A 22,183-nucleotide genomic window follows, 5' to 3' on the forward strand; every position below is an offset into this window, starting at 1 on the left:
TTTTGTCCTTTTAAGGGTTGTGGGGAAGGGTGCGTATGGATGAGCTGCCACCCCATGGCAGGGCCCTATCTCAGCATTTGGGGGTGGGTTTCATGCTCAAGGGTACCTCGGTGCCTGGCACCTCCCACCCCGACCAGAATACCTTCCATGTTTTGTCCGTGCTGGCGCTTGAACCCAGACCTTCGACCTCTCTGCTCTTCCCTCATGGCATCAAGTCAATATGTCAGTATGACGAAACATTTGAAGAACAAGAATCAAATGGGCCTTTTTCTCTTCGTATCATGTGACTGTGAAGGTTCTTGTAGCATCATGACCACAATGCTGAAAAGACTAATTAAAATTTGGGGGAAAGATGTGGGATGAAAAAGGATTTAGATCATTTCAGTGTACCAGGCTGACGTGCCTACTGTCTCCTAGTGTCCTGGAGTGGCGGGATGGGGTGCTTTGATGTTCCACCTCAGCCAGCCATCAATCATCATAAACCTGTCAGTCATCACTAGTGTACCTGTCAATTATCAGGTATGAACCTGTCAATCATGAACGGTGTACCTGTCAATCATCAGGTATGAACCTATCAATCATGACCGGTGTACCTGTCAATCATCTGGTATGAACCTGACAATCATCAGGTATGAACCTGTCAATCATCAGGTATGAACCTGTCAATCATCGCTGACTGAGTTTCACAGCCTTCACGTTTTGACAGGTGGGCATGGACAACCTGCCGTCCCCTCTGACCTCAGTCAGGAGACATTTTAATTGGTATGAGACCAAATCCATTTTGAATATTTGAAATGTCTGCGACGTTTCTTTCCTACTATTTTGATAACAGAGCACCAACTATATTTATGATCTGGAAATAGATCCCATTACAAACACTGCAGGTCTGTCATTCGGCTGTGAGGACATTGTTGCACACAAGGACTCTTCTTCAGGCTGTGTGACATCGGCTTCCATCAGGTAGACTTGGACAAAGACAATAAGTCAAGGTCATATTCCTGAGCAGAGGTCATTAACAAATGGCCTAAACCAGTCCAAAGTCGATGCAAGGTTCCTCCTTTTGGCCCTGATTCACCAGTGTCATCTCCAAACACAAAGATCTTTATTTAAACAGGTTCAAACAGGGTCAAATAGAGACATGCAGGGGTCAAATAGGGTCAAAAAGAGACAGCCATGATCCAAACAGGGTCAAACAAGGAAAGTCAGGGTCAAACGGGGATAAACAGGATCAAATAGAGACATGCAGGGGTCAAATGGGGTCAGACAGGGTCAAATAGAGACAGACGGGGTCAAACAGATTCAAACAGGTCCACGGTGCAAATGAAAAGAATTCAGTTTAATCATAATTCATTAACTCATTTTTCAGACATATGATTCAACGCCAAAAAAATATCAAAACATATTGGAAAAAAAACAAACTAAGAATAAACCAAAATATTTTGAAGGGCCATTAGTCGCTATCAGCACAGTGCAAGAGTTGCATTTAAACAGCATAAAAACATGATTTTTGATATAATTTGCACCCGATTCGACCTGATGTCTTTCTGCTGACTGAATACCATAAATGGCTGCAGTTTTATCAGGTCTCAGGTGGGCTTAATATAACTTAAGTCATCTGTAAATAACATCCGTGCAGATGAGCCACAGAAGAGTCTCTGAAGGTGTCTTCACCCTCTTATCAACATGGCTGTGATCTGCTGTGGCAACGTGTAGACGATGAGACCGAGGAACAGAGTGAGGACGGCCAGGATGACCAGGGCGATGATGTACTTCTTGAACTTCTTCCAGATGAGGAAGATGAAGGTCTTCATGGGATTGACGAACCAGTTAAAACTGGTGGTGGGACGACTAGAAGAACAGAAAAACCGGGCTCATACAGACGGAAGAATCAGTAACTGTTGAGGAGTGTGTGTGTGTGTGTGTCATACTTGGGTTTTTCCAAAGCTTCTGGCTCCTTGCGGGCCCGTCCCACTGGATTGGCCTCCGCCTGCTCTAGCGTGACCAGCTGCAGCTCTGCCTCCACCTTCCCCTGCACAGAAACATCTTGGGTTTGGCTCCTGCTTACTTGAACTTCACCTCCCCAAATAACAAAAGGATTGATCGAATAAATCAGATTAATTTAGCGTAAAATTAGCTTTCTACGGCTTCCTCGGTATTCTATAGCAACCATACTGTGTGAGAGAGCAAGAACAGCTGCTGTCCGTGTGCTCGGTACCATGAGCAGGAAGGTGTTGCCAAGAGCGTCGGTGTACTCGATGTCTTCCTGTTTCATGTGGCTCCACTTGTCCTTCCTCTTCCTCCCCCTCTTTTTTCCTTTCTTCTTGGCCTTCTGTCTCTCCTTTTCCTCCCTCTCAAAGTCCTCAGCAGTCTTCTGACGCGTCAGCGGCCACCAGCCTTTCATCTTCTTGGCACGGAAGATGGAGAATCGAGGGCTCGCCCAGTCCTTGGCCAGCTCAATGGTGCACTTGGAGGCCTGCTTTGCCCCTCGCACCATGTCACTCAGGTTTAATTCAATGCAACCTGATCAAAAAATAAAAGAAATAAAATAAAAGTGTGTCCCCTGTTATAAGACTGGAACAGCTGACACACCCTGAATCTGACTGGGAGGAGCATTTAGGGAATCACTCAAAACCTCAAATTTGTGTCTCACCCAGGAAGTCGTTGGCCCCGATGCGGTCGTAGTCCCAGACCTGCAGCACGAGAACTCCTGGCTGTCGAAACGTCGTCTCCTCGAGGGAGAAGAAGGACTCCTTTTTCTTATACACCACTTCTTTCTACAGGGCAAGCAGACATCCATTTACACTGAAAAACAAATCTTGTAGGTTTCTATATTGTAAGAAAAGAACACACAGAGACGACATTAGCAAATTAACTTTTTAGCTGATTCTATAAATTTCTACCCCAGATTTGCCGGGAAATGTTTCGATGGTTGATCCATGTAGGTTAATCTGCTGCTTCTACTCTTGATTTAATGATTGTATAAACTACAAAACATTACCGCCAGGAGACCCCCCTGACTGCTCAGACACCCACTGAGGCACTCAGACTTGAACGAAGCACTGAATTCAACATCAATTCTTAATCTACAGGTTTTACAGGAAATTTAGCCTGACTGTGTTTGGACAGAAGGAGGCTGAAGGTGGCACTGGGGCACATCTGGTAGAAGCTGTCATGATAAGACATAACACAACTCATCACTTGATAACAAGAAATGCAAATGAACTGAAAGTTTCTTTCCAGTAAAGAGCAAAACTAATGCTTTTTTTTTTTTTAAAAAAAGGTCAACTTGTCGTTCTGAGCATTTTCAGTGTTGAAGTTGTAAAAACTGAAATTGTCTTTATTTTTTTCCACACACACCAAAACGTTTCAAAAGATTTAACAAGGCAAAACAACCAAAGGGATGACATCACGTTGTAATTAGGAAGGGGGTTAAGCTCAAGGTTGCTATGGCGACGCTCGTAATTCCCACTTGGAGTTACTGTAAAATTTTGATTTGTGTTTTAAACATTTGTTTTAGCAAAGATTATTAACAGGGGTTATTTTTTCCAACTTCCATATATGTGAAATATTCTTTGGAATTAGCGTAGCAGATAATCCTGCCTGGCCAGATGTTCCCAGACGTGTGTGTCTACCTCAGTGGGCAGATAGTCGAAGCGGAACACGAATCTCCAGTTGAAGTTTCCTTCTCCGGTCAGCGAGTTGAAGTGGACGTCGGTCTCCTGTTTGTCGTGTTCCAGCCCCTTTATCCACCTGCACCAAAGACACAGCAGAATCCGACAGAGACTCAGTGACAAGCTCCTACATGACATCGTCTGGAGAAAAACCTCCGACTGGAAACAACCACGTGTGGATAAATTAACGTTAAATCCTATTTCCAGTGCAGAACAGTCTGACTGAGCGTGTTGGTGTAGTTGTGCGCTTGCTCAACCCTTTGACGTAGATGTCTGAGGATGGATTTCCAGTGAAGGGATTGACATCTTCCAAGAACACATCGTCAGTGTTCCAGATGATCACGCGCAGCTCGTACCTTCATCAGACAACAAAGAATATTAACATCCACCGCTCTACTGTTCGCCTGAACTCTTCAGTAACGGTGTCGTGACACTGACTGCACTGGCTGACGGGGCTTGATGTCGACAGTGGGCGGAGCTGGAACATCAGTAGGAAACAGGTCCACCCACATGTGGAGGTAACCCTGAAAGACAGAACCATCGTGACCTTCAGCACCAGCCACCTTGACTTCACTGCAACCGCACCGCAGGTGTTCCTCTGATCACCTGCGGTAATCCAGGATTGCTGTAGCTCTGCAGCGGGCGGATTTCCACATGTTCTGGGACCAGCGGGATGGCTCCAGAAAGGAACTCGTTCATGTCGCCCCAACGATGGAGCACGCTCAGAGCTGCGTGTTCCTCCATCTCTGCCTCCTCCTCGGGAGTCCGATCAGCCTTTCTCAGCAAAGCTGAAAAAAGAGAAGCTTCAGAGGAGGACGCTGATGCTGAGACTCTGCAAAACTTGTTCCTGCTGCTTACGGGGCTTTAAGGGCAACACAGTATTTTGCCTAGTTGGCTCTTACCCTCCGGTACGGCATCGGGGGGGATTTTGAAGATCTTGTTGAGGACTTTGACCTCAGACGGTCGATACTCTGGAGGTGCAATGCCGTTGCTCCTGCAGAGTTCAGCCAAGATGGTTGTCGGCTTCTTCGCGTCACGCCACTTATTGTAGCCGTCGCTGGACAGTGGAGATGTTTCAGTATAGATTAGCACATGGGTAACCATGGAGATGAACTCCCACATTGGTCGCACATGCACGTAATGTGCACTGGGGAGTTTGGATATATGGTTTACCACAACTTTTGTTAAAAAATTAAGAATAGCCTTATTGTTTGCTCTAAAAACGATGCTACTGTAGTATTACCAGGACTCCCTTACTCAGTAGTACTCACACATCATAGTATAGAGCCAGGCCACAGCTGGCTCTGTGAGAGCTATAGAACCGGTTCTCCAGGTCGATCCGCGTCTCACCGATGATATCATCTGTCCCCACAAGATCATGGTCCATCACTCTGATGACCAGCTCTGTGTCCAGCGGGAAGGACACCGTGAATTCAAACACCCTGAAATATAATCCGCACACGGTCAGACAGACAGTCTGGAGCGGTCCACTTTGGAAAGATGGAGGAGTTCCAAGTGGTACCGACTCTCCAAAGGTGGGGTTCAGCTGTTTAGGGATGTATCGATCTTTGGTGTCAAGAATTTGCTGGCCGACCCTCAGCACCAGGTAAGGGTCCGCTTTCCCATTCGGGTCTGACGGAGCCAGGTTTGTGGCCTAGAGGGCCAACAAAAAAGTACATCAGTGATGAGGATTCATCCAGATTACAGCAGCTCCATCCTAGAACAACTGGATATACACTGAAAAAGCCTTTTGGAATTGAACCCCTTGGATAAACCATTATGGATTTGGCCATTTTGAGACAGAATATGAGTTTGATACCTTGATGATGTAGACTCTGGCCAAGACTTTAATGGCTGAATTTATTGGGATTCCTTTTGTGATCTCACACTTTGTTTCATCTGTGTCGTCTTCATCTATGGGGTAAACCAGGAAGGATCCCTGACGGGGGAATATATCGCTTGAGAAAATGAAGGTTTCTCCGAACCCATTTGGTAATATTTCAGGACACAACACCTTGTATTTGCCCATGAACCTCTCCTCTTCATCGTCTTCAAAATCCTCAGCATTTGCTCTGCCTTTATAGAGCGGGAAATTCTTCAGCCAGTCCTGGAACTGACTGAACTCTGACTCCAGATCATATCCATAGAGCTAAACACACAGGCAACGAAACAACAGGTATCAGGTCATGGACTCATGCCAGACCCACAAGACAGCAGATTCTAACTCTTCATCTCTCATCGTAGAAGGAAATGAATGGATTCAAACTTTTTTAAATTGCTCTGTGTTGTTGAAAACGGCTAATCCATCGACGAGCAACAATCAAATTCCACACTGATCTTTAACCTGATGCCAGTTCTGACTGGCGGCTAGACTGGGAACGGTGTTGAGAAGAGTTCTCACCTTCAGCGTAGCGATCATTTTGCGTTTGGGAGGCTCCACCTCTTCGCTATCGTTATCTTTATCGTCATCCTCTTCGTCATCTTCAATGTTTGCCATTGTCAGGTTTCGTGCTTCTGCAGAAATGTAGAATCGCCACAGCTATTTTTCCACTGCAGGACCATTCAGCAGGAAGCACAAACTATTTCAGAAACAATAATCTGATTTAATGAGGGTTTTAATGACGCTTCTTAAAATGCCCCGCCTTACAGCTCGTCTGAGCCATCAGAGCAACACAACCAATGAACCAACAAACAAACGTAAACACATTTGTTCCTCGCTAAAAACTAGATCTAGAACCTAAAAGGCCCTTTGGTGAAAGATGAGCAACAGGCTATCAAGGCTGTGTGAGCAAATCCTCACATCTAAAACAGGAATTAAACACCCATTTTCTCAAACAGCTACAGATAAACGACCCGATACTTGTGGCTAGTTTAATCATCAGAGTTTCTCCATCACTAAGACCAATCTGTTGCCTCAACATGACTGAATGTGATTGATAGAAATAAGAGTTTAGCCTGCACCGGTCTCTGCCTGCTCCTCCATCTCCCTCTCCTCAGCAGCCTGCAAGTAGTTCACACAAAGTCACACAACTGAATGCATTCACGCACACAAAACCAACAAATCAGATGGTTTTCTTTCTAATTGGTTTCTCACCTTTCTCTCGATCTCCTCAAGGGAAGCATAGTATTTGGACCACCAGTCTAATTCCTCCTTCTCAGGTGGCTCCTCCTCAAACTCCTCCGACTTTTTCATTAGTTTGCTCAGAGGAGACTGTGGGAAACATGCGCTCAACAGTTCATCTTCGATCACCCAAGAATTCACTTTTTTTCTGAGAAACGAGAAGCGCGTACGGTACATACGCGAACAAACTTGAGAGGATTGATTCTTGTGTGCATGATTGGCAGACCAGCCAGCCCGATGTTTTTCACTATGTTCAGGCGGTTGACCTTCATCGTACTCTCCACCACGAGGGTAGCTAAAAGAGGAAAATGGTCTTGAACACGGCCTTTAAAACACTTTGCAGTAAAGAGATTTTTCCAGAGGAGACAGAACACTGATAAGAACTTGTTTGGTTAGATAAACACATTTATTGGACATAAGTCAATCAAACAAGTAAAACTATACAAGTTGTTGAGGCATCGCTGTATAAAATACGACCGTGAACTCGGCATCATTTCCTTCTCGGCTCTTTTACCGTTTGTTTTTCTCCTTTTGGGCTCATCGTCCTCCTCCTCTGGTTGCAGCCCAGTCTCAGCTGGAGCATAATCCATTAGACTCTGGACCACATGAGACCCGACCAGAGCGAGTCGACCAAATGCCCGCTGCTCCAACACAAAGATGGTCAGAGGAGGGTGGAGGTAGGCCTGCTCAGGCAGCTCCTGGTTGGATCCATCACAAAAAAGGACTTTAGCTCTCAAAGCTTTCCCATCTTGGCAGCAACCTCACACAACAGAAACTCACGACGTCCATGAAGCGGACCATCTCTTTGAAGTTAGGGTGAAGTTTAAAGTTTTCGATTTCTTCAGACTCCAGCTGATGTCCCGCACACTCCATTCTCATGAAGGGACGGGACACCTCAAACAGTTCCACCCGCTTCAGCTCACGCAGACCCCAGAAAAGCACCTAAGGGTGCGTACACACACACACATGCACACATGCAGAAATCAGAAAGTATGATAGAAACAGTTACACACATGTGGAACATGTCAGCAGCAGCATGAGTGAGACCTCAATCCTGAAAGTCTTCAGCACGGGACGAACGCCATCTGGAATGATGTAATATCTCTCATCCTCTATAAAGGTCAGCTCATGAGGGTCCACGCTCTTTGGGAGACGAGGCTGCAGAGGACAAAACACACTTACTTTTGCAGAGAAAAGATATTTAAGCATTCATCAAAATTCCCGTTGACTGAAATGGTGGGTTCCTAATCTGCTCACATGCCTGCGACGCCATTTAAATTCTTAAGCAGAATGGGAGTCTGAAATACTCCCAACGAAAAACAAATTCACACCCTAAAACAGTAAAAGACCATGTTTGTGTGTGTGTGTGTGTGTGACAGAGAGAGAGAGAGAGAGAGAGAGAGAGCTGTTCTACCTAGGTCTGAACCCCCTCAGTCAGGCCATCATAAAAACTGGCTATGGTCCTGACTGTGAAATAGTGGCAACGATCAGCTATCTCCTCTACATGGATGAGATCAAGCTGTATCCCAGAAATGAGCGAGACATGGACTCACAAATCCACCCCACCAAAATCCAGAGCAGGGATGGGTAAATCCAGCCCACGAGGGCCAGATTCAAGCCAGGTTTTTTTTGTTATCCTACAGATAAAACCACGCTTCAAATCGTCAAACTGAGGACTAGATTTACCCATCTCCGATGTGGAGCAACCACACCGTAGCCATCTGGACTCAACCAGTGGGGCCGAGCTAGGACCAAAGCTATCTTAAGCTATATTAAGACAATAAAGAGAACAGCTACAAATACCTTGAGATCTCACAGGAAACATCAATCTTAAAGAGCTACCTTGTTCTGATGCCTTATTTGGTAGGGCTCCCCTAGAAACACATTTTAAATCTCAGTGGTGACTCTACCTCCAAAGAGTAAAGTCCTGGGGAGTCAGTTGAACGCAAACAACAGGGTCCGTGCCGTAAACACCAACTCCCTGCCCACCATCCAATACCCCACTGGTATAACAAACTGGCCAAAGGAGGAGATAAAGGCCACATATTGGATTTTTTTGTCGTGTTTGTGATACTTGTACATGTTTTGAAACTCCTGCTGCAAAGGATTCTTAACAATAGATTCATAAACATTTTATTTATGGTGATCGTTTCAATACATTTGAGCCCCTGAAGTGAGGAGACTTTTTATAAAAATGGTTGGAATTCCTAAATGAATCATAGGATATCTTTGTTCAAACCCTTGAATCAAACATAGAAGTCTGCACTCCAAAGCCAAATCCAAAATGGTGGCAAGCAAAGCCCAAACCACGATTGTGTCCCTGTCCAAATATTTCCAGGCTCAAGTTTGACTGAGCTGTTAAATGATTAATAACATATATGTTGAAGTCATTTTGGTGCTACAATGAACATTACTGCTGAAACACTAAAGCTCCAACACAACAGTAACAGACAATCGGAGAAACGGGTCTCACCTCTCCAAATGAATAGTCCAGCTCAATCAACTCAAAGGAGGCCAACAGCTCACCCGCGCGGATCTTCCCCAAGTTCACATCATAGAAACGAAGGTGAGACTTCTTATGCAACTGATCCACAGTTTTAAACTCTGGTTCTGTGAAGGCCCGACCGAGTGGCTTTGGGGCGCCCTGCAGCAGGGAGAGACGGGTGACGTAAGACCGAATCCAGAATGACGAGGCAGTTCAATTTTTGCTGAAAATAGGAATGCCAGTGCAACCATGCTGCTGTGGCTGTAGATGTTGACGATAATGAGGGGCGGATCTTGTCTGAGCTGCTCGGGTGTTCCCTCCAGCAGGACTCTGTCAAACAACAGAGTCTCACACCAGGCTGGAGACAGCGTTTCATGCAACACCTGGGCAGACATGAATTTTATTGAGCATTTTACTAGTTTTAGGGGTTGTTTAACAGCTTACAGTAGCTAAAATCAATCTACAATGATCTTTCCATCTCCACAGGAAGAGCTACCTACCCTGGTAACCAGACACTGAGTAGAGAAAACGACCTTAGCAAAAGGGCTGGATAGACCATTATCTTCAGCTGCCATCAGACCTCGTCCCTGGTACAGGTGACATCGCAGCTGGAAGTACCGACTGTCTGTAGTGAGGTTTGTTCCTTCAGTTGAGCAGGAAGGGCGACTGGTTGCAGGATGCAGTCGGCTTACTTACCCTGGCAGGACAGACTGAAAGGAAGCTTCCTTAAACCTGTGGGAACCAGCTTCTTCTGCTCTTCCTCTTCCTCCTCATAAACTGGCAGAAACTCATCTGGCAGGTTATTGAGGGCCTCCTTGCTGTACTTGGCCAAACCCAACCACATGTATACTTCCAACTTTGCAAAGATCTCACTCACTGAACCTCCTGGAGACTGGACAGAGAGAATATTCATTGAAAAAACAGAAGAACTTCTGACTCCATTATAAGCATGTGATTGGCTAATATTCCTATTCATAAGAGTGGGATTAAGGGTTGGACCGAGACATTTGATTTGTGTAACACCCACAACACAGATGACGTAATCAAACACCACTAAAAACATGAAAAGTGGAATAAGTTAGAGCTGAAAAATCAGCTGTTCCATGGGCAACTCTGGCTTTTTTGGAATCTGTGACGGAGGAATTTTAGCTCTGTAGACTTTGGTGGTCTCCAGTCTCCACTTTAACGTTAGTTGGCACCTATTTTCTGAGACCCCGTGGAATGCTTTGGTTCTGGCACCTGCTCCACAAGGTCTCCAGGCTGGAATCGTTTCTCAAACTATGATGAAATATTTGATGGAAGTTTCGGTGGATTACCCCAATTTGGAATACTTTATATTTTCTCACTTGAAGGATATACTTAAAATTGGAATATCTAATATTTTCCATATTGTGGAGGTTAATATTTTCAATGGGATTGTATAAAAATGTTTCCTTTTAAGTGGGTATTATTTTCCTTTCTTTTCAGATCAATCAAAGCTTTACTTTGAATTATTTACTCCTGTTTGGATTACTGAGAGCAGATCCATTTTCGGTACACATTGTAGTTCTTCAAATGTTTATGGTTCCAAATTCGACCTTAGAGAGGCTACCTTGATGTAGAGGGTGGAAACTCGGCCACAGTTACATCCTCTCTGCTCCTCAACCAGTGAAAAGAGGATGGAGTGCGCAGGAATTCGTACATAAGCCAGTCTCTTGGTTCCCCGCAGTAACCATAGAAACACATCTGGTATTGTAGACTGGGGCTGAAAAGAGCAAAGTAAACCTTAGAAATTTGCTGCCTCTGGTTGTTGCTGCCGCACTTTAAGATCCCTCTAATTTTATTTATTGTTTGTCATTTCTTCATTGCTTCGTTAATACTTGTAATTGTTTCTTTAACTATTACTCTATTATGACTATTACGCTATTATTACTATTACTAGTGTTATAAAATTAGTATTATAGAGAAATTGTTATTCGTATTACTACTATGATATATGGTTACCCTTATTAATACATTATCATTACATTTATTATTTAATAGTCTTTTATTCTTATCATTATACCATTACAATAATTTTACTTTTACTAATGGAATACTAAAGGAAGACAGTTTTTGGTGATGTTCCAGATTCCAGATGGGCATTGACCTTTAATCTTCCAAAGATCAGAGCCAAAGGGCTTTTTCTTGTCAATTTTGTTGGGGTTTTTCTGATGCTGCTGTAATGATCTGCTGTGGGATTGCTTAAAACGACCGTTATATCAATAAAGGAATATCTTTTTTGGGAGCCTATGCTAACACTGGCTAACCTCTTTAGCCAAAAGGCGGAGCGTCTTCAGGAATTTCCTGGTTTCTGTAGAACGTTGCTTGACTGTCCGCCTGGTGACTCTTTTTCTTACTCTTACCGCCTGTCTCGCTAGCAGGATCTGGCAAGTTGGATGGTAAGTGAGATGGAGACGAGACAGTTTGACAAAGAGACAGCGAAATGGTGGAGATAAAACCAGAGAAACCTGAGGAAACATTCACCAAATTCTTCTTGATGAAGTTCCTCCGGCATCTGTCCAGCTTGTTGGGCCGAGAATGAGACCTCCTTTCTGTCAAAACAGAAAACTGCCTGCAGTGACATAACAAGGAAATGTTAGCTGCTTCTCAAAAGGAAATAAACTGAAATCTTAAACTAACAGAGACGTACTTGCAGGTGGCCAGCAGCTCGAGCAGCACCTCCACCAGACGCTCTTTTGCTTTGCTCCTCGGCCTCCTGAAGAGACGGTCCACCTCATCAAGGCCAATTTCCTGTTAAATAACAGGGACCACACAACAGAGAAGTGGCTGAAGCACAGAAACATCACACATCATTGAACCTGTGCCTCACAAGACTCTCACCAGCCTGTCGGCCATCTTGGTGAGCCAGTTAGCCTGGTAGAGGCGAAAGTTGTGATCTTCAAACTGTGTCCAGATAAAAAGGCAAGGCTTCTGTCGCACCGAGGCTGGTTGTAGAGGAATACAGTGGAACGACCTGCAATAAAGTCAGATGGAACGTTCACTTAAAAGATGACATTTCAACAAGTAAAGCTGACAATCACTTTTGGAGAAATCTTCTCTGTTCAAGGATTTATGAGAGGACCCCTGAAAGCTCCTGCACTCTCTATTTCGCTATATAATCAGCCAGATGAATATATTGGCCACACAGAAGAAGCAACTACAAAGTGATCAGTTGCATAGGTGTGTTTACCTGTCGTACTGAGTCGGCTCCGGTCTCATGGCATCAGACACAGACCTGATCTCAGGTTCAGGATTCAGCATGTCCATTTTGTCCAGCTCGTCCTCTGACTCCAGGAGACTTTTCCCCTCCTCATTTAGATCCTCCCTACTACTTCTCAGGTCATCTCGACTCCTACTCAGGTCCTCTCTGCTCTGATTCTTCTTGGATCTCTTGACCTCAACTGCCTTCCCACAATTCCCTACAGAAAGCAAATCCAGAAAAAATTAAAAATTAAATAAAATAAAATGTTCACATGAGCCTCAACTGTTCAAATGGATATTTGGCAACGCAGCCAAGCAAATTTAAATGTAATATCTAAAAGTGTGTTTTCATTAAATAATGCCCACCCCATCATTTGGAGAGTCTAATTCCTCTTTGTATTACTCGTTATGAGGAGATGCTATAAATAATCTCCTATCTATGGCTGCGCCAAAGCCGCAGCTGGCCCAGTTAACACCAATGAAACAGCTTTAACAGTAAGTAAGCATAGTCCATGTTTATAGCTCATTCAGTGGCTATAAAATACTTTTCTCACCAATGGAGAGTTCAAATCTCACTGGTTTAGTTCCCACAGATGGATCCATCATGGTGATTTCAAATACAGATGCAAACAACAGGAAATCCTCTTTTTCTCCCAAGAAACCCTGAAGACAAGATAAAATAACATTTTTGGGAACATAAACTGAAATTGCAGCATGTGATTATGTTTGTTATTCAATAGTTGCAACTGCAATGATGATGAAAGAAATCTATCAGATGTATCCCAGTCAGAACAGGAAGTTCTGGCAAAGGGATTGGATTTTGCTATCCCAGCAAAAGAAGCACTCTGACACAAGAAACTACCAGAAACAGAAGCAGAACAAATCAGACTGAAGGTATCAGCTGGACTTGCCAGTGGCAAAACACCACCACCTAACCTGACGGTTCAGAAGAGGAGGGGAGTAACAACACTACAAAGGGATCTGAACGCCACAATCTTGCCTGCAGACAAAGGTAGGCGCACCGTGATCCTTAACACCGCTAACTACACCACCCAAATATTGAGTCTTCTCAGTGACTCGACCACCTATGAGAGACTGAACCATGAGCCCCACCAACACCTACAAAAAGAAGATAATTGAGTGCCTTCAACAACTGGACAGAGCCATCGACAGGAAACTTTCCTACAGCCTGGTTTAAACACTCCATGTATCTACGGCCTCCCCAAGACCTACAAGGAAGGCATCAACCTTCAGACCAGTCGTCAGCAGCATTAACGCCCAGGATTTTGCTGTCAAGATAAGGACTCTCAAATTAGACACAGAGCAAACCAAAGTTTTCAATGATGTCACCTCGCAGTTTGCCTGCTTCCCAACTTCAGACGCAGTTACCACAGTGAGGAAACGTCTAATCCAGGACCCTAACCCTGACCGTAACCCTAAGAGCTGAAACGTCTTCAAAAAACTAACAAAAGTCTAGTTGAATTCTCTGAAGCCAAGATTCACTTAAAGGGTTAACAAGAAAAAGTCTATCTTTTATTCAGAAACTAAAACTCACCGTAAAAACACCATTAAAAAACAGAAACACTCAATTTGTGGAAGCAGATTCTGGACAGATGAAATCACATTAAACTTTTATCAGAATGCTGGGGATAAAAAAACTGTACAGAAGGAAATGAGGAGTAGCTCATCCAACACAGAACGCTTGTTAGATGTTGCCCTGGACAGGCCTGACCTCACAACTGCCCCGGGTGACTGACCTCAGGCAGCGGGTGGGTCTCCTCGACCACCACAGTTACAGCCTCTGGTACCTCCGGTCCTGCCTCTTCAGAATCTTCAGCTGTTGCTCCAGCAGATTGAGCTGCAAGTAGTTAGAAAACCCTAGTCCAAGGAGCTGGTATGGTCATTTCGATTGAATGAATTTAAAAAGTGCTGAATACGATGGATGGATGGATGGATGGATGGATGGATGGATGGATGGATGGATGGATGGATGGATGGGTGGGTGGATGGATGGGTGGGTGGATGGATGGATGGATGGATGGATCAATCTTTATCAATCAATCAATCTTTATTTATATAGCATCTTTTACAATCACAATTGTTTCAAGGTGCTTTCCAGAATCCCAGGGCCTGACCCCAGACAAGCAACAGTGGCAAGGAAAAACTCCCCTTTAACAGACCCCGACAGCCTTGGCCTATAACAGCATAGCTAAGATGTGACCTAATGATTAGACGACCCCTAAGTATGATAATTTGTCTGTCTATGATAGTAACTGGGACTACAGAATTAGTGATAATAAGATTTTTCAAAGAGGAAGGTTTTAAGCCTAATCTTAAAAGTAGAGATGGAGTCAGCCTCTGGAACCAGGACAGGGAGCTGGTTCCATAGCAGGGGGCCCTCTGATAATAAAGAATTACAATAGTCCAGCCTGGAAGTAACAAATGCTGGACTAACTTTTCAGCATCATGGTGGGTCAGTAGTTTCCTGATCCTTGTGATGTTCCTCAGGTGAAAAAGGCACTTCTAGAGACTAATTTAAGTTGAAGGACAGATTTTGGTCAAAAGTCACTCCTAGATTCCTCACAGAGAGACTAGATGCTAATGAGATACCATCTAGAGTGATCATGTGATCTAATCTATCCCTGAGAGGTTCAGGACCAAACACCATGACCTCAGATTTTCCTGAGTTAAGGAGAAGGAAATTTGGATGGGTGAGTGGGTTGGTGGATGGATGAATGGATGGATGGATGGATGGATGGATGGATGGATGGATGGATGGATGGATGGATGGATGGATGGATGGATGGGTGGATGGGTGGATGGGTGAGATGAGACCCTCTCTTCCCTCGTTTCCCCCTGTTTTTTGACTGACCTTGCTTACTCTCCTTCTTGGTGCTTCTCTTCTTCAGTCCCAACCTTCCCAGCTTTCCTTTCACCTTTTGGGGAACAATTCATGAGCACACCAGAGTCAATGAAATCAAGTTTTGTTCTTTGAAAGGAAACAAGTTGGTTGTGGTTGCTTCAACCGCCAATGTCTTTATTGGAGAGTTTGAGTTGGACAGAGGTGAATATTAAATGTTTGAACTGAGAAGGTTTCTGTCAGAAGATCTATAGTATGAAATATCTGACTTAACTTCCTGACTCACCGATGGGCCCCCCTATGGTGGAAGTGCTAACACTGATCTGTGTAGGTCATTTAAACTGGGTTTAGTTCCCACTTTACTGCACCTTGGTGGAGAGGCCTGATCTTGAGTCTGTGGTTACAGATGAATGTGAGGAGTAAACCTCCACAGCCAAAGCCAGGAGGATTCGGCCACGGTAGAAGATTCCTTCACCCAAACCCTCGTTCAAAGCCTGAAATAGGTTGGTCCATTTTAGATTTCAGCAGTTTCTAGTTTGTCCATGTGTTTGTTAATCCATAGATCATATTCTTTATTCTATAGAGATATCAGATATCAAGTGATATCATACTGAAGTAAAGAATCATCACTCCTTTGACTCTGTAGCCATCAAGTCTGTAATAGTATGGCTTACCTGATGTACATCTCTGAGGGTGGAGTTCTGAGGAGAACCATATAAATTAATCCAGCTTGGACCAAAGACTGGGTTAAACCCTATAGAAAAACAGTTGTTTCCTTTGAAAAATGCACCTTAAACAGTCGGTTAACTCAAAACAGAATACATCACTTCAACGGCACCAAGCATCAGGGAACTAGAATCCAACCTATCTCTTAACTAAATAAATATGGACTGTGCACTGTACCATTCCTGGTAGGGTCGGAAATCTGCTGCAGGTCCAGGAAGTGTGTGGCCAGGATGATGTCTCCCATTTTTGCATCATCCAGGATTTGAACTCTGATTCGCTGAGCCAGAGGAGGAAACTGCTCGATGAAGGAGATCTCTTCATTCCAAACCGGAGCGCTGCTGGCAGTGACAACTGACGTCTCCCCCTAGGGTTCCACGAGATACCAAAGATTTAGCCCCGACTCGTGTTTCATGACCAAATCACATAAAACCTTAAATGCCATATAAAGAACAAGGATATCAGGGGATATAAACCACTGATATCCTTTGGTATCCTCAAGTCTTTAAGCACTGTAACAAAGGTTTCCTTCAAGTGTCCTCTTGGGGAACATAGATGGTACCTGCAGGTCCATCAGCGGACCTGCAGGTACTTCTGCGTACCTGTTGTCCAGCAAAGGTCACTCGTACATAGGGGTCAATGAACACTGTCCGGTCTGTGACCATGGCAACCTTGGCCATTAGTCCTGAGTCCATGGTGGGTAGGCCCTCGGCCTTGTAGATGCGGATCTGAAACCGAGCCCAGGGGCGCTCAGAGACCATACCGCGCGGAAGCATCAGGTTCCTGCATAACCAAAAACAAACTGTTCCATAACAAAGATGCAGCTACGACAGAAAGCAACAGTTTAATTTTGTAAATACAAGATCAATGTGAAGGTCAACGAGGTCACATCTGTTTGTGCTCTATTTAGGGATAGATTCTCCTCCTGACCACTGCAACGTTGATGCGTATTGGCGTGATGTGTCCTACTTTTCAATGTGATCTTGCGCTCCAGATGTAGAGGCGGGGGGCAGACTCGGGGGGCTCAGGGAGTCCCCCTTCATCAGCACGTTAACGCTCATCTTCACATAACCCTTGATCCCTGACCTGGTGTCTGCCGGGTCGGTGAGGGGGGCCCACTTCTGGTAGAAACGGTGGTCTGAGATGACGGAGATCATCGGAGAGATCCGAGCGTCAGTACAGGGGTATTGTGGCAAACGCAGTGCGGTGCGAGTGCTTACGGTACCTGGCTGTTTGTACACTGTGGAGAGGTCAATCTTAAAGCTTCCAATGTGGGACAAGAGGAAGGCCAAAATCCGCCTGTGGCACACCTGACAAGCAACCAAAGGGTCTTTCACAGCGCTTACAGGAGCAGAACCGCAACCACTGAACTTACCTTTGTCTCTATGACTTTATCAAAGAGGATCTCAGGATACTCTTGAAACTCAAACTGGAAGTTCTGAAAGTGGACACGCGATAAATGTGTTTTCTTTTACAGTGCTCTCTAGAGTTCTGAGATGTAGAGTACTACTAGAGTACTACTACCACCGATTCTGTTGTATGGTGTAACAATAACCTGTCCTAAAGTCTCCTTTGTTCTCCAGGATATTACTCTACCTCGTTGTAGAAGGGGCAGTTGGTAGATTTCTGGGTCATCGTGTTTTTCTTCTGGTTTTCCACACGAATGAAAACGGCAGGGTTGATGTTCACGCCGACGAGCTTCCGGGCCTCAAGGACGTTCACGTTCACCTGTACGCATGTGCACATACACGGCGTAACAGTGGTGAACAGGCAAGAGGAGAATTGCCTCACTTGCTTTTCCTGCAGCCGCTCACAGGTGTGAGGAAAGGAAATGAATTAAACGGCCTCACCTGGAAGCTGCGGATTTTGGGCGTTGCCGCGGCAACACTCGCAGATATGGGCCTAAAACGACTACGCACAGAACGTTGACAAGGTGTCAATTTCACAACATATAAGAAGCCAGAGTCGTGCAGAGATAGAAGGTCTGACCTGAGCAGTGGAGTTAGGATGACGTTGGAAGCCTCCAAGTCCATTAGGTCATCATCGTAGTCATCACCCTCGTCATCCTCCTCTTCGCTCTTGACCAGACTCCGCCCCAGACGGCGAGCCTCTCGATCCATCTGACCCACATGGATGACTTTCTGCTGACTGAGAGGCGGCGGAAAGAGGGTGAGGGGTTGGACCACGACTCATGTTCATCAGTTCGCCCCCCAAAACCAAACCCTCATCAAGAGTTTGATGAGCACGCACACACAACCAACATGTGAGATCAGCGATCCACCGACGCCTCACAAAGCGTGCTCTTTGTTAACGAGAAGGGATCCTAACATCTGACTAGAATCCCATCACCAGATCCCGCAGGAATACGGAACTGGAGCCATAAATCTTCCTTTATGGGCCCTTTTTGGGCCCCTAACCAACACTCTCAACGTTCATGTTGACCATTATTTCACAGTTAAAATTGGCTTCTTTCATGACCCAGATTGCTGATTTGATACTCTCGGATGAGACTGACGATGTGTTGCTTTATTTTACTGTATAAGCTCAACTAAATCTGCCCGTCTCATGCGTGCAAAGGAACCCAATGTGTGCTGCATGCACATTCTTTACCTCTCTGGATCAAAAAAGCCTTCATTCCTGAACATTAGATCCGGGCTGGGAATGCAGAAGAAAAACAAACATTATTTTCTGTCAGGAGATAAAAGAAAACTGCGTTTATAATGTTGCCAAAACAGAAAAAAAGGGTTAGATGCTTCCATCGCACGTCACGGTGACGTTCTTCAGCTGTAGCCAAAACCTGTTTTTAAAACCTTTTAACTTTAAATTAGTTGTGGCTTCTTTAGGAGACAGACGAAAATTGAAAACCCAACATGCGTCTTCATCATTTACACTAGCACCAGAGTGCTGAATGCTAAAGAATTCATGTTTGTGTGTGACATCTCACTCTTCTTCGTTTCCAGTTTGGAGGAACTCGTATCCTTCCCAGTGTCCTGCTGCTCCTTCAAGCGGATGATAAACAATCTCCATCTCAATAAAGATCTACACAGAGAGCCTCATCAAATAGTGTCTAATCGCCTCCACAAAGGTAATGTTTATCCAGGACAGAACTTTATATAGAGACAAGGATCGTGTCATTAAATATGTTAACAAAGGTAACAAGAAATGTTTGTTTACGTGATTAATCAAACTCCACCAACTTTACGGACATTTTTGAGCAGTTTTTTCCTTTCATCTTTCACCGAAAACGTTGTGTTTGTGACCTTGTGCTGCTGGAACGTATAGCTTAAACTGAACAGTGTTGCTAGCCTTTAGCTAGCTGTTAGATGTAAACAATCATACATATTTATATTGGGCTCCCAGGCAATATTTAGATTGGGGGTGTAGACTATATTAAGACTGTGTTTAGACTGGAAGTGTGTGTGTGTGCGTGTGTGTGTGTGTGCGTGTGTGTGTGTATGTGTGTGTGTGTGTGTGTTTGTTTGTGCTCTTACATTTGTTGGGCTGAGGTTGGAATCAGTGAGTGGCTCACGCAGCCACATCTTCCCTGAGGACACCACATGCTGGAGACCGATGACCAGTTTACCGAGTAGTCTACATGCACGTGCACACACACAGAAACATGTTTAGGATCAGACCGTGTCGACCTGCATCTCCTCTCTGTGTGTGTGTGTGTGTGTGTGTTGGCACCTGTGGGAGAAGATTTTACTGCTGTTGTAAACGCTGATGCACAAAACTTCATCACTGACCAGTTTGCCATAGTGAGGCCAACGGAAATGCTGAACACACACACACACACACACACACACACACACACACACACACACACACACACACACACACACACACACACAAACACACACACAGTATTGTTTTATGTAGACTCCATGAACTCAGATTAAACAGATGACGTCAGAGCAGCAAAGTCAACAACAGAAACGATGAATTTCTCTCAAATACGAGTTCATATTTCTACCCACTCCTTCTTCAAGGGACAGAAGAAAAGAAGAGAAAGATGATGAGAAAGTCTGTGAAAGAGTAAGTGGGGGGGCACCTGATCCCTCACACCTGAAAAGCAAACATGGCAGCGGTGTTGCTCTCCTTCAACAGCTTATTAATAACCTGTCAAACAGGAGGTGAACGAGTGAACGGGTGGAGGTTTGAACAGACTGTTTTTGGGTTTTTGATCGGAAGCCCTCTTGCCCTTTCACCCCCACTGGCCAATCAGAACACAGAATTAAACAAATCATGTTCGCCAACCCTCTACAGGCAGAAACAAGCTTTTATTAGGATGGAAAACAGGGATCGGCAACCTCTTTGTCAGCTCTGACTGACCTCATTGAAGATGGCAAAGTTTTCGCACTGCAGGACTCTGGTTTTGTGGGTGAACCCTGGAGAAGACAAAAAGAATATGGCTTTATGTGTGACGGCTTTATTTCACGTAAAGCAGCATTAACAAAGGCAGTTAGGAACTATATTCTCACTGTAGTAGCTGAACCCGGGTCGGTTAAAGGGGACTGAGACTGTTCAACAACTCCCCAGGGTGGGTGAGGTTTGCCCCAAGTCCCTCAAGGCTTTGTTCTAGACTTGTTCTGACTTTTACACCTCTGCAATGTTGCATACACCTGCAGGACTCCTGGGGTGATGGACGAGAGGGGACCGGATTTTTACAGTTGTGGGGATCAAACACAGGTTTTACCCCCGATCTGGAACCCTGGATCAGCTCCCCACGGTCTTGAGGCGCTTTGGGGTCTGTAGGATCAGGTCCCAGTGCTCAGCCTTAGAGACCAGAGCACATTAAAGGGAGCCACCTGAGGTGAAAGTGGTCACATGGCCAGAGACAGGAGTGTATCCTGGACAGGTTGCCAAGGCGACACACACTTATGGGACTGGCAGTCTTGCTAACACGCACGTCTCCTCACAGCACAGGCAGAAACCCACAGCATGTAAACTGGGCAGAAGATGCTTGTGCTTCACAACAAGCTGCTCCAGTCGTCAGTTTTACAAACTTTGTAAAGGTGAAACATCCATCGGGGTGTCGGTAATTAGCCGCAAGCGTAAACGAAACAAAGAGTTTCATGTTAAAGCTGCCATCAACTGTGTTCCTCTATCAGAATGACGTCATAGAATGTTGTTGCTTCTTTAAAGGGCAGAAAAGGCATCAAAGGACCCAGACCAGTCCTTCATATCGTCCTCTTATACGAGGAGGTTTGTCCACCTGGCAGCATCCAACGGTAGCTGACACTAACCTCTGAAGGTGAGTTCCACCTTGCGGTCAGATCTGCCCGGCAGGTTGGTGACCCTCTGCAGGGTCACACTGATGGACATGACGATACGACCCGAGGACGTGCACAGCCGTCTTCAGCGGTCCACACTACATTCCAAGCGACCGGCGTGCTGGCGTCTGGTCAAGCGTGTCTCCCGTCTGTAACTGGATGGTGCTCGAGTGTCTGAGACTCTACCAGAAGTCTGAGTCCGTTAGGGCAGTTGATGTTTGAGAAGGCAAATAGAGTCGGCGAACTGGTTTCTCTCCCACGGGCAAATAGACACAGAGACGGAAAGACGATTGCGTCATTAAACACAAACCAACCCACATCCCAGAAAACATGGTTGAGTCTAGAAAGAAAAGAAGCACTTCAATAATCCCCAAGGAACCTTTATTACTGTTACTCACACGTTAGGCTCAAAGAAGACATGCGAGGTGCTCTGACGGGTGGACACCTTGCTCAAAAGCACCTTGGTAGTGCTGTCCCAGCATCACTCTTGCCACCGGCCCACTTTTATAGATGATTATACTTTACAAGGTTCTATATTTGGTTGTTTTTTTTTGTTCCTAGGGGGCAAAATATAACGTATTTACTTAAAAGTTGAAAAACCGCGGGCACTGTGGGACACCTACTGTCCATAAAAGCTAAGGGAAACGTGCACAACAGGATGGGACCCAACCAATCAGAGGGCAGCAGTGGGAGGAGCCAAAGGGCGCCGAAAGCAGCAGCGTCTCGCTCACACCTACCAATTGGCTGCGCTAATGTTTAGCTGAACTAGCATCCGAGGGGGAAAAAAAACCTCTTAATTTATTAATTCTGTATTAAATGTGTGAAAAA

At 45.0% G+C, this 22,183-nt stretch overlaps 1 protein-coding gene across 2 annotated transcripts; it reads right to left on the bottom strand.

Moving 5' to 3' along the window:
- Positions 1–1,085: 1,085 nt before the first annotated feature.
- On the bottom strand, positions 1,086–22,113 carry fer1l4 (fer-1 like family member 4). 2 transcript variants are annotated; one of them, XM_011613556.2, is made up of 49 exons: positions 21,329–22,113; positions 20,415–20,470; positions 19,770–19,858; positions 19,574–19,673; positions 19,027–19,121; positions 18,693–18,737; positions 18,072–18,230; positions 17,933–17,993; positions 17,679–17,810; positions 17,458–17,520; positions 17,308–17,392; positions 17,052–17,220; positions 16,685–16,865; positions 16,263–16,449; positions 16,034–16,113; positions 15,728–15,853; positions 15,372–15,435; positions 14,257–14,357; positions 13,054–13,162; positions 12,489–12,717; positions 12,140–12,272; positions 11,949–12,049; positions 11,783–11,870; positions 11,566–11,682; positions 10,869–11,021; positions 9,974–10,169; positions 9,778–9,902; positions 9,526–9,660; positions 9,266–9,436; positions 7,840–7,950; positions 7,573–7,734; positions 7,307–7,490; positions 6,972–7,087; positions 6,766–6,882; positions 6,633–6,672; positions 6,073–6,185; positions 5,686–5,820; positions 5,491–5,610; positions 5,198–5,325; positions 4,943–5,113; positions 4,574–4,728; positions 4,278–4,459; positions 4,110–4,195; positions 3,929–4,027; positions 3,633–3,750; positions 2,651–2,774; positions 2,216–2,520; positions 1,929–2,029; positions 1,086–1,848 (listed from the first exon to the last, which is right to left on the bottom strand). In XM_011613556.2, the coding sequence occupies exons 1-49, from the start codon at positions 21,405–21,407 to the stop codon at positions 1,668–1,670; spliced, it is 6,177 nt and encodes a 2,058-aa protein (XP_011611858.2). In that variant the 5' UTR covers positions 21,408–22,113; the 3' UTR covers positions 1,086–1,667. The 2 variants fall into 2 exon arrangements, with proteins under 2 accessions (XP_011611858.2, XP_029683326.1); XM_029827466.1 differs by lacking the exon at positions 19,770–19,858 and having other exon boundaries at positions 21,329–21,404.
- Positions 22,114–22,183: the final 70 nt, after the last annotated feature.

This window comes from Takifugu rubripes, chromosome 19 (assembly GCF_901000725.2).
Source record: "Takifugu rubripes chromosome 19, fTakRub1.2, whole genome shotgun sequence".
Classification (NCBI taxonomy): domain Eukaryota; kingdom Metazoa; phylum Chordata; class Actinopteri; order Tetraodontiformes; family Tetraodontidae; genus Takifugu; species Takifugu rubripes.